Source organism: Palaemon carinicauda, chromosome 10 (assembly GCF_036898095.1).
Source record: "Palaemon carinicauda isolate YSFRI2023 chromosome 10, ASM3689809v2, whole genome shotgun sequence".
Classification (NCBI taxonomy): Eukaryota; Metazoa; Arthropoda; class Malacostraca; order Decapoda; family Palaemonidae; genus Palaemon; species Palaemon carinicauda.
This window is the reverse complement of record NC_090734.1, coordinates 70011749-70024884: the sequence shown is the minus strand read 5'-3', so window position 1 is coordinate 70024884 and position 13136 is coordinate 70011749. Positions and strand designations below refer to the sequence as shown.

The 13136-nt window shown below is 45.0% G+C and overlaps 1 protein-coding gene across 1 annotated transcript in view; it reads left to right on the top strand.

Moving 5' to 3' along the window:
• LOC137648041 (ero1-like protein) overlaps window positions 1–13136 on the top strand; it is a 453186-nt gene that overhangs the window by 110525 nt on the left and 329525 nt on the right. The window contains exon 5 of the mRNA XM_068380983.1: window positions 13019–13065. Within this exon, the coding sequence (XP_068237084.1) occupies window positions 13019–13065 (47 nt within the window). The remainder of the gene's footprint in view (window positions 1–13018; window positions 13066–13136) is intronic.

Below are 13136 nucleotides of genomic sequence, written 5' to 3'. Positions count from 1 at the left end.
GCATTCAGGTTGAGTTCCTGCCACCCAACACCACGTCATTAATTCAACCGATTGACCAGGGGGTTATCAGGGCGTTCAAGGCCCTCTACACGAAGAACACCTTGGCGGACCTCGTTGCGTGTGTGGATGCTGCCCAAGATGACGAGGATGAAGATTTTAACTTGAAGGCGTACTGGCGGCAGTACACCATAGCCACGTGCCTGCAGAATATTCAGAAGGCACTTCAAGAGATGAAACCTGCAACCGTGAATGCGAACTGGAAGAAGTTGTGGCCCGATATTGTTTACGACGACAAGGGATTTACTCCGTCGGAAATCCAACACTCTGCAATACGCAAATCTGTGCAGTTGGCTGCCGTAATTGGAGGTGACGGGTTTGGCGACATGAAGACTGAAGACGTCGACGAGTTGTTGGACTACCATTCCCAGCCCCTAACTGACGCAGACCTCGAAGACCTGACGAAATCGGCAAGTGAAGAAGAGAGTGATACCCAGGAAGAGACCCAAGAAAATGTCGAAGAAACGGGCTTAACATTAGAACGGCTTGCCAAGGCCTGCAACCAATGCGAAGGAGTTGAAAGAAATGTTGCAAGAGTGGGACGAGGATATGGTTCGCTCGATGCAATTCTGCAACAAGATCGATGAAGACATGACTCCCTACAAAATGCTCTTGGATCGAAAAAAGAAGCAGCGGCAACAACTTCCGATCACAATGTTCTTCCAGCCTCGCAAAAAAGAGCCAGTTCCTCCTGCTAGTACGCCTTCGGAAGAAATTGAAGAAGTTTCCCAGGAAGAAGTTGAAGAGGTGTCCCAGGAAAAGACACCTCCGTCTGAAGAGACGTAAAATACTACCTGGCTGCACAGTAGAACACATCATCAGCTTCATCATCATCATTTTTACTGTGCAGCAAATTCATCGCCATCACCATTCAAGTTTTTCTTCAACTTCTTTTGTGGTGAGTACAGTAACAATCTTTATTTTTTACTTTAATATTCTTACTGTACATTCTAAAACTGTATTTGTGCCTGTTTTATAGTTTAGTACTGTACGTACTGTATGCATTAAGTTAAAGGGAAGGTTTTAAAAGTCTACATGTTGTAACCTATCATATTTTTTTTTTTTTTAAATTTACATTTACGTACGTAAAACAATCTCTCTCTCTCTCTCTCTCTCTCTCTCTCTCTCTCTCTCTCTCTCTCTCTCTCTCTCTCTCTCTCTCTCTCGTAAATTGTTTTCCTGCCTTGCTACGTACAATACTGTATAAATTATATTTGTAAGGTAACATATTTTGTAAATGCTTTTACTGTAAATACTGTATGTACTGTATCATTATTTATCACTATCATCATGCGCGTTAAATGCCTTGTTTGTTCTGAGCGTGGTTGTTTACTGAGCGTACACGCCGTCGTTTCAGGCGGCGTCATAAAGAAAAACATTTCATTTGGAGGTCCTAAGAAAAATACGTAAACTAAAACATTGGTAATAAAAAAATCAACATACAGTACTGTATAATCAATATAATTGATGCAAAAACTAACCTATACATATATGTGTACACTAAATGAGTTTGTTTCTTCATTATGATCAGAGATGAACGTAAACAAAACATTGGTTGCCCTTTTTTATCGTGCTTTTTAGGTGTTTAGGAAACGCATGATATAAAATCGCCTTTAATATTTGTGCCTGTTTTAGTTTAGGGTGCTGTAGTACATGCATTAAGTGTTCTGTACATTAAAGGGTGGTTTGTTAACAGTACTACGTACAAGGGAAGGTTTTAAAAGTCCGAATATACATGTTAAATAAATAGGTAAATATAATGTCACTACTTCGCGGATTTTCACCTATCGCGCCCGTGTCTGGAACCTATCTACCGCGATAAACGAGGGTTCACTGTAATATCATTATTTATCACTTTCAGAATGCGCGTTAAATGCCTTTGTTTGTTTATTACGATCGAAGATGGAGCGTACTTTATGACGCCGTTTGGAAGTCCTAAGAAAAATTAAGTAAAACATTGGTAATAACAAAATCAACATACTGTAGTTGTCCCTGTTCCCCATTCTTTCCGCAGGCAGAAATGACCTCTGTTACAAAACTGGTAATACGTAACAAACGTATCGGTATAAAAGTTTGCGAAAGCTACACTTATTAGCAGGACATTTGAATTCTCAACACATCCCTATCATTTTCTGGGCGGAGGTTTGACATATCATTAACGACTTTTCAGGTCGATGAGAATTAAGATATCTGAAATACTGCAGGATCAGAACCGAGATGTTCCAATCATTACACCTCTACTTGATTCTCTACTGCATGTAGGGTATTATTGCAAGTACCTGTTAAGAGAAGCAATAATAGATTAAGTAATTTCTTTGGGGGAGCTTGAGGCTTAACAAAAATACTGTAACAATTAATAAGACTAACAATTTTTAAAGTAATGTGTATTTTCCCTAACATACAAACAATTAGTAAAAGTTTTGTTCACACAAACCCTTATTCGTTGTAACATCGACCCCACCCTCAGGAGAGTCCTTTTCTTTATCTGACCTTTTACAGATTTGGCCGTCGCTGGGTATGGCTGGGCCTCCTTCCAGGTCTGCTATAGTTGACCACCTTCAGCGTGGGGCTCAGAGGTATCCATCTCTGGTGCCCTTCTCGGTGGAAGTTCCTCCTGCTGCTGCGGAAATTGACTCTTGCTGTCTGCGAGGCTTATGTTTTGCCTTTTCATGTCCCTGCTCGCCCTGAGTACTGTCCAGTTTAGCGCTCCCACTCGCCTACCCATCGCCGACCTTCTACTGACAAAGAGTAGAGTTCGCTTGCCATCCAAGGATCTCTTCGTCCTTCAGGTACTGCAGTCCCTTACGTGCTGCCAGATGTTTGCCAATACCCTCTGTCAGTTTTCAGTGCTCTTTTAAAGATTGATCATCTGCTCGCCCATCTCCTTCTGGTGATCGACACTCGCCGGCTCGTGCTCGTCACTTGTCATCGACACTCGCCAACTTCTGATCGCCATTCACCAGCTTCACTAGCTACTAGATATTCCCCCTCTAGACGATGCTCTTCAGGAACTTCACGCTATTCTCATGAGTATTTGCCATCTTGTGTCCACTGCTCACTACCAAGTCACTCGTCATTGCGTCCCTCACCAGTTCGCTAGCTCACCGCTTGTCATTCCGACCTGCTACTAGATGTTCCCCCTCTAGAAGACGATGCTCTCCAGCGCGACGCTCGCCGTCTTGCCGTTCACCAGTGAGTTGCTCATCAACTCGCTACTTGCCAACTCGTCGTTCTTCTTCTAGATCTATGCGTCACTCTCCTAGTGTGCACAATCCAACACGCAGCTCGTCAGCGTGTACTTGTCGTTCACCAGCACTTTATTCTTCTAGGACGTCTTCTAGACCATCTCATGCACCCTCACCCCCTCCTGTGCATGATATCTACGCAGATGTTCAGTAAATTGGAGCTTTCACACGCGAATCATGTGTTTTCCCACTCACGAGCTTTCGGTAGTGAACTTGATCCTACACCCGGCATTTCAAGGCTGGATCCTTCTTGAGATCAGCCTGCTCCACGACAGGCGTCATTGACAAGAGGCGGATGCCCTATTCTTTTCCAGAAGACTTCAGAGAACCGCGTAATAAATATGGGGGTGTCGCAATTTCACCTGATCGCCCTTGTAGAACTACCCGGGAAGGTCTGCTAATGCATATATATCTGAACCAAGGTAGGCCATCTTCTCCCCCTCAGTTTCAGGTTCCGAGAGACCGTTCCCCGAGGAAAAATCCCTCATCCTGCGAGTCTTCTAAAGGACACCACAGAGCTTTCAACTGTGGGAAAGCATCCAACATAGTTCGATACCCTAATCAAGGCTGTCAAACAGGCAGTGGTGGCTACGACTCAGCAGGTACGGAACACTGTTCCCCATCTTAGTCCTGTATGCAGAAGCCCACTGTGATATCCACGCCAAGGATACTCTTAGAAAGGTCAGTCTCTTTAACCTCATCTTCTCCATCTGACCCTAGGAAGAGATCAGCTACCCTTAGGGCTCCAGAATTGGTGATGTTGTCTATCCCATCAAGAGACCCCACAGTGCTATGAGATGAACATCATTCATCCGACTGGATTTCTCTCATTTTGAATTAACTTAGGTCATTCCTACCAAGAAGAGGAGAATGGTGGCTAAGCTTACTAATCCTCTGGCCAACCTCCATCATTCCCAGTTGAGCAAAGGCTTAGATTCACCTCAGATGATCAACCTCATGCCTTTGTTCAAGCCTTCTTTAATAGAGGTCGTTCCGCTGGAGCTTCGCCCAGTCTCCAGACCACTTTCGGAAGACGAGAAACCTCGTGCAAGAGAGGTTCAGATCTCTATGGTATGACAGGATCCTTCCAGACCTTCATTTCTGGAAGAATACCTACCACCTCGCAGAAAACCTAGACTCCAAGACTGTGTCCAAGAACTCTAGGGCACACACAACAGCTTTCTTGCAAGAGAGAGCCAAAGTTCCATCCCTAGTGGCAGGAACCTTCACAAGGGACGATCGCCCAGTTGATGACCTCTACCCACCCGAGGCTCTTATGGGTGAGAGCTTGGAGGTGGATGAAGACACAGAATATGAGAATGGAGATCTCCCTAGTGCTGCTAGCCCTATGTTTAACTCAGAAGCTTAGCAAAGGGAGTCCGAGTATGCTTTCTGGCAGATTCTGTCCTGTATGAGCGCTATCAATGGCTTGACCAATCTGGCGACTGCTCCTCAGGAAAGCAAAGACATGGTCGTAGACCATGTCTATGGGAATCATCAACCTTCTAAGGCTGCCAGAAAGAAGGTGTTCTCCTAGATCGCCGGCTCCTCTAGCTCTCTTCGAACAGGCTCGTCATCGAAGCTTCTTCCTCCTCCTCCTTTTGTCCAGCAGAGGAGGTACTATGAGGTCACAGACGAGCCTCTTTCAGCTTTTCCCTTGGATACTTCGATTCAGGATCTCTCTAGAAGAGTTCAATTCGATAGTCTTTCGCGGGTTTCAGCCTCTTTCTCGGCATCTGAGATCCTTAACATATAAAGGGTTGCGAAGTATGACTTGCAGTCTTCCTCATGGCTTGATCTATGGCTAGGATCAGTGGGCCACCCCGTTCGATCTGTGGACTGCTCCAAGGAATTGACTAGGAATATGGAGACCTTTCTCTCGTCTGGCATCAGGACCATAGAATTCCTTGCTCACCAGGTTGTTAACCTGTGGGCGAATGCTATTCTGAGGAGGAGGGATGCAGTGATTAATAGGTTCCATGGACAGATTCCTAAGGCAGAGTCCAGGCTCCGAAACTATTCTTGACAAATCGGCTTTGTTCAAACCGAAAGAGGTCGAGAAGATGGCTGACCACTGGAGGAAGTCCAACCAGGACTCCCTCCACCATAGGGCACTAACATCAAGGTCGTGTAGTAGGACTCCTCAACCTACCAGGCAGCAGCCACAGAACACTAAATCCTCCACTAGTAGGATGGCAGGGCCCTCGATACCGAAGGTGTCAAAACAACCCTTTCTTGCCAAGGATCCCAAGGGTTCCAAACCCTTCAGAGGAGGTAAAGGTGGGAGGAGTTGCTCGTGCTAGGGTCGGCAATACTCTTACATGCTCACTGGTGGGGCGATGCCTGCAACGACTCTGGCACAGGTGGCAGCAGCATGGGACCGATCCTTGGACAATCTCCATGATTCTTTTAGGGTATCATGTCCCGTTCACTCAAATCTCTCCCTCCACTGTCTCGGGATCCAATTCCGTCGAGTTCCTATGCGATGGGATCAGCAAAGGAGCTGGCCCTTCGGGCTAAAGTCTAGACCATGTTGGAGAAGGGCCCTCTCCAGGAGGTCCTCGACGGCTTCCCAGGCTTCGTCAGTTGACTCTTGTTAAAAGGTGTCTGGATGCTGGAGACCAATCATTGATCTCTCAGCTCTGAACAAGTTTGTCCTTCAAATTTCGTTCAAGATGGAGACAGTAGACATGGTCATTAAAGCGGTAAGACCTCAGGACTTCATGTGCACACTGATCTCAAGGACAATATTTCCAGATACCAATCCATCCGTCTTCAAGGAAATATCTCACAATCATACACGAGAACAGGCAATACCAGTTCAAGGTGCTGTGCTTCAGTCTTTCCATAGTACCCCAGGTCTTCACAAGGGTGTTCGCCCTAATATCATCTTGGGCTCACAAAATCGGCATTCTTCTCTTAAGATACTGTGACGATTGGCTGATCCTAGCAGACTCGGCGGCGACCCTTCTTCAACACCAAGAGAGACTCCTTGTGATTTGTCAGGATCTGAGGATTGTGATAAACCCTGAAAAATCATTCCTGCCCCCCTCACAAAGACTGGTATACCGTGGGTATGATGATAGATACCAACCTTCAAGAAGTTTTTCCATCAGGACAACAGGATACGAAGGCTGAGGCAGATGTCAAGCCCCTTCCTCAGACAAGAAGACCTTCCTGCCCAGCAGTGGTTGCGTCTTGTAGGTCACCTATCATCCCTGGTCCATCTAGTTCCCAATGGTCACCTAAGGATTCGATTCCTTCAGTGGGGGGGGGGGTGGGCGACTAGGCCAATTAGAGTCAGCACTCTGACTCCCCGGATGCACTAGTTCCCATGGGACTAGAATAACTAGCGGCTCATTAGTAGTGGGTGACGAACGAGAACCTCTGCAGAGGGATAGATCTTCTTGTCCCTTCCCCAGAATTGATGCTCTACACATGCTACACCATACGGCCTCCGGGCTATGGTGCGAGTCCAAAATGTAACAGCATATAAATCTTCTAGAGATGAAAGCAGCCTTTCTAGTCCTCCAACAGTTCCTGGTGGGTCACTCAGTGGTGCTGATGAGCGACAACACCTCAGTAGTAGTTTACGTGAACAAACAAGGCAGTACCTTTTTGCAGCCCCTATGCCATCTAGCAGTAGAGAGGGTACGAAGGCCAGAAGATAATTTGGTGTCCCTATCAGTTCGCTTCATTCCAGGCAAGAGAAATGTCCTCACTGACAATCTGAGCAGAGCGACGCAGATAGTGAGCTCCGAATGGTCTTGTAATCATCTGATAGCCAACAACGTCCTAACTTTGTGGGGTTTCCCAATTTTTGATCTTCACGCTGTCCCAGAACTTCAGGCTTCCGCTCTACTGCTCCCCAGTTCGGACCCTCAGGTTTTCAGGCCAGATGCATTCCAACAACGGTGGGACAACATCAATGTGTACTCCTTTGTCCCGTTCTGTCTGATGCGTTCTGTCTGATGCGATGGGTCCTCAACAAGACCAGAGCATCCAACAACCTGTTCTTGACGCTCATAGCTCCGCTATAGCATCACGCAGAGTAGTTCCGGACCTTCTGTAGCTCCTGACGGAGCCCCCAAGAGAGCTCCCTCCACAACCAAATCTACTCAAACAAGCCACTCTCGGACATTTACCACAAGGCAGTAGCTTCTCTTTATCTTCACGCCTGGATACTATCCAGCATCTCTCTCAGTGAAGCTAAGGATGTCTGGTTATTTACGAAGATCCTTGTCTTCAGTCTACCAGGCAAGTTGACTGTCTTCCGTGGTTGGTGTCGTAGGAGGGGCATGTTTCCACTCGATGCCACTATTTCAGTAATAGCGGAGTTCCTTGTATACCTTCAGGAGGAAAAGCTCATTTCGGTTTCAGCGGTAAAACACTATCGCTCAGCCTTGATCCTTGCTTTTAGACTTTAGGGAGTCGATATTTCCTCTTCGTTGGAATTGTCTCTTCTCATACAAAGCTACGAGCTTACTTGTCCCAGTCAGAAGTAAGACTTCCTCCTTTGAATGTGGTTTGCGACCTTCAGTACCAGAAGGGTGCTCCTTGCAGATCACTACGCCAGGCAACAGATTGCCACCTCACTTTGAAGACGGGGCTCCTACTCGCGTTGGCTTCGGCCAAAAGAGTTGGTGAACTCCATGGTCTATCCTACGACATCACCCATCAAGGGATGGGGGAAGGTAATACTTAGATTCGTCCCTGAGTTTATTGCTAAGACTCAAAATCCAGGAATAACGGATCCTAGATTCGGGTCTTTCGGATTGCGAGTCTTAGTTCAGTAACTTATGATCCAGATCAACTGTTCTGTTCCCAGTGAGGAGTTTGAGGTACAGTACTACCTTAAACGCACTGCAGCAGCTTGTCCTTGAGTGTCATCACTCTTTGTCAGTACGAGTACGGTCACGAGGAGAGTCACAAAGAACACCATCTCAGCATGGATTCGTAGGGTCACGGAATTTGTAGTGAATCCATACCCTCTTCCTGCTTGTCAACCAAGAGCTCATGACATCACAGGCATAAGTATGTCCCTGGTATTTAAATGCAACTACTCTGTGGCGCCGGTATTGTAAGCGGCTGTTTGGAAGAGTCAAATGACCTCCACAGCCCACTACCTGCAAGACGTAACCAAATAGGATCATTGAAACATTTTCCATCGTTCCTGTGGTGGCTGCACAACAGGTGGTTTAGTATACAGTGATACCTCGTCTATTGCGGTTAATGGGGACCGGAGACCCCCATGATAGATGATAATCCACGAAATAGGATTGGGCCCCTCCCCCGTAATTTTTGGATGTGTCTATGGATACAAGAATGTTTAAAATACTGTATGTATATATATGCTTTATATTCAGTATATGTACAGTATATTATGCTTAAATCTATTGTATTTAAAGTATAAAAAACATTACAGTATAGTGCTATATTGTATAGTACATTCACTCACAAATATTTTACATAAATCCACAAATAATATACATTAACTCACTCGTATATTGTACTTAAATCTACAGTTTTTAATTACTGCATACAAACCATTCACACACACACACAACCACGCTCTCTCTCATACTATACGATATTATGGTGTTCTAACACTCACCAATGACAGTAGTATCCTTAGCTGTAATGACGTCGACGAGGCTGCAAATGACGATGATGATGCTGATAAAGGCGATGACGATGATAAGGCTGATGACGATGACAGACCTGTACAGTTCGATGAATGTGATGATGAATGATGATGATGATGTTACTGCACAGGTTTAATGAGGCTTTTAAAGCAGTTCTTGAAGTGCCTCATCATCATCAGATATCGGCGCTGGGTCGTCGTCATCTGCTTATGAGAGAGACACAGAGGCTCCCACTGCACTCGTAGAGGGTCGAGGTTCATCCTAAGGCTCTTCCGCTGGAGGCGCTGATGGTGTAGCTGGCTTTTTAAACTTTGTCGAGAGCATAGTGATGGGTAGTTGCTGATGCTGCTTTTTCGTTTGTTGCAAAATACCCTTGTATAATGCCATAACCCAGTCAACACGGTTGCAAAACTCGACAGCTTGAACTATGTTCTCATCGACTTCTTGTGCAAAGCGTTGCAATGCCCTTGCCATGTTACACATTTCTTGCAGGTTTTCCAGAGTAAGACCAGTCTTATTCATCTCTTCATCTTGCTCTTCTTCACTTTCTTCTTCACTTGCTGACTTCGTCATTTCAAGGAGGTCTTCGTCTGTCAGCGAGTCTGAATGGGCCTAGATTAAGCTGTTGACGTCTTCTTCCGTCATGTCAGCGAATCCATCATCCATAATTATGCGGGCTAGCGTCACTGCCTTCTCCTCTGCCAAGTGATGGATTTCGTCAGGAGTGAAGCCTGCGTAATCATGAACAACAGCAGGCCCTAATTTCTTCCAACTTGAACTGATGGTTTCTGTTTTCATTTCTTGCAATGCTTGCTGCAAGTTAGTCATACATGACGCAATGTTGTACTTGTGCCAGTACTTTTTCAAGGTGAAGCCTTCCTGGTCGTTGTTGTCGTCGTCATCGTCGTCCGCTGCCGTGATGAGGCCCTCCATCTTGGCATGAGTGTAGAGTGCCTTAAATGCACGAATGATCCCTTGATCCATTGGCTGTATAAGCACTGTGGTGTTAAGGGCCAGAAACTCGACCTGCACACCATCATACTGCAGGTCTGTTGCATGGCCTCCTGTACAGTCCATCAAGAGGAGGACCTTGAAAGGGAGGCCCTTCTGAGCCAGATACAGCTTTACCTCAAGAACAAAGCAGTGAATGAACCAGTCGGCTGTCAAGGCTTTAGTTATCCAGGCCTTTGCATTATTCATCCAATAGAAGGGGAGCATAGCCTTATTTTTATTTTTCAAGGCTGTGGATTTTTTGCCTTATAAATAAGTCCTGGGTTCATCATAAAGCATGCAGCATTACCATACATGATGAGTGTGACTCGGTCCATGTGTGCCTTGTAGCCTGGTCAGTGCATTTCATCATTTAGGAGGAATGTATGTGATGGCATTCTCTTCCAAAAAACCTGTCTTGTCCATGTTGAAAACTTATTCGAGGAGGTACTGGCTATCCTTGATCATTTTTGGAAAGTCAGCTTCCACGTAACGACGGGCAGCATCGGTGTCGGCAGAGGCAGCCTCGCCATATAAAGGCACGCTTTTGAGGCCGTATCGCTTTTTTGAAACTTGTCGAACCAACCTTTGCTGGCTGTAAAGCCTCATCCTCGAGGCAGTGAATCACTTGTCGTAGTGCTTGTACGCTGTGGTTCGTCAGCATCATCTTCGCCGGCTTCTTCTTCTTTGTCGTCGTCATCCGGCAAGGTTTGATCAAAGAGAGACTTGGCCTTTATCCTGATCATATTAGTATCCAGACACATTTTTTTTCCTACAATCTGCAATTCACAAGGCTAATGCAGCTTCCATCTTAACAATTCGTTTATCACATGACGTTACCACACGTTTCGCTTCTTTGTTAAACGTTATTGTCGCAGTTCTGCCGATGTTCACTTCATCGTTCTTTATATAGCGCACAGTAAATTCGTTCATGCTATAATGGTGTACCACCGCTGCATAACTTCTGCCTTCCTTCAACATATCTAAAAGTTTTCCCTTTTCAGTGATTGTCATCATTTTCCTTCTCTTCAGCTCACTAGAGGAATCTTTCATAGGGGCATGGCGCTTAGCAGGCATTTTAATGGCTTTACAAAAGTTAAATGAACCAGAGAACACAAACGCGAGAGACTTGTAAGAGTACAGTACAGCGTGAACGAGAGACTGGCGGAGCGGCGGGATACACCACGGGAAGATGCAGTGGTAGGATGCGATGATGCGCTGCCAATCAGCTCACGGGATACATCCACTTGTGCGCTGATTCGTCGATCTCACGACGGTAACCAATCACTTGCCTTGTCTGACTTCCAGTGGGTATAAAAGCAAGCTGCTCATCTTGTCTGGCAGCCAGGGAAGCCGTTTCTTTTGTACAGCAAGATGAAATATGGCGGCTTTCCGCAGTACGGCTGCCAATACGGCGGTATTTTGAATTTTTATTTTTAGTAAAAAAAACCCCCGATGACTGAGTCCGCAATAGTCGTACCTCCAAGTGGCGAGGGATCACTGTACCTCGGACTCCTTGATGAACACGTAGCAGATGGTTGAGGGCATTGGTTACCTGGGATTAGTCTGTGGTGAATGTAATAGAATGACTGGCTCTTTCTTTCCTTCATCTTCTCCCTCTCTTGGAGTTCACAGCACTATGGGTCCTCTGCAGGCTGGTCTCATCTATCTGCAGGTAATAACCATTTCCCTTGTGTAAGCTATTGTAGATTTAATATTGTTACGTCCCTGATACTCCCCGTGAGGTGGGTATTGGGATATGTCTATGGTCAATACAAACATTCATATTTTTAGCTTGAAATATATTACCTAGACAGTCACAATGCTCAGGCCGCTACCTCTGCAGTGTGCAAATTTAGTGAGGTTTCAGGGTTTATCTCGGTTACAAGCCAAGCCTGTACAAGAAAACCCCGGGTCAGTAGCTCAACTTCCACCCCCGTAATGGGTGAGCCATCCTATAAATAGCGTAGGGTTTGCACTATTGTAACAAATGACAAATTTGAAAGTAATTTGTATTTTTCCGAATGTATACAAACCTAGAGCTATTTATTCAAATTGTCCCTCCAGTGCCTGTCCCCCTCACAAAGTCCTGCCTGCAATCAAAAGTAGCAAGAATACACTGGTGTGTGAGTGAGGGGTTAGCTGGCAACCTCCACTACCCCTCACTAACCCCCCCCCACCCCGCTAACTATCGGTTGGGTAAATGCCACCTCGCTTCTAAGTCTCAATGGCTGGTCTTCCAGCTTTGCTGAAACTCAACTTAGACGACAAAGAAGAAGCCATCATACGGAGAAAAACTTGAAAAAAAAAAGCTGATAAGGAGCGCACAACGAAACAACAACAACAGTAGGCTATGCTGCGAACAAAGGAATGGGGCTTCAGAGACGAACGCGGGCACCTTAGGGTGAGAGAATATGTAACTGCTCCTCACTTATCCTTCCCCCTAGTTGATTAGACCGGGCAAAGTCTATTGGGGGTGCAGGTATCTATGGTTATCATTGGATACGTCCCTGATTATACACAATATCTTCGGATAGTCGTTCTGGGGGTTAGAACCATGTGATACCTGACGGTAATTCTCTTGTAATATCACTCGCAGAAATATTATACAATAGGAAGCTGCCGAAGGGAACTTCCATCAGGACGATATGGCTATCTCACCCAAAAATAGATATTTCCTACGTCAAAATCCGTTCTATAAGTAGCTCCAGGTTTGTATATGTTAGGAAAAATACAAATTACTTTCACATTTGTCATGTAATCTCCATTCCAACCAAAGTGACCTCTCTCTTTCTAACTCACTCTAGTAAGGCAATAGTTTGTGTTACTTGCTTGCATAAAATGTTTGTCAGGTAATTTTCTATAAACCATGTACTTATTGAAGGAAAAGTGAAAATTTTTTTTTATCTACAAATAGGTTAGTAGTCATTACCGTTACAGAAGTACAAATTTAATTTCCTTGGTCAATAATTTTAAATACCAAAATGTTATGTAATATTAAGGTGGTAAATTTTTTTTTTTATAATGCATTTTGATTTTTTCAGTAGACAAAATATATTTATAAATAAATTCTTATTTTAGGCCTTCGAGAGATTTAACGCCATATGCAGACTTCAGTAGCATTGGAGGTAAGTTGAAACCTTTCAATAGAAAGAAGCAGTTGCTTTAAAATAGTAAAATCTTATTAACATTTATCAAA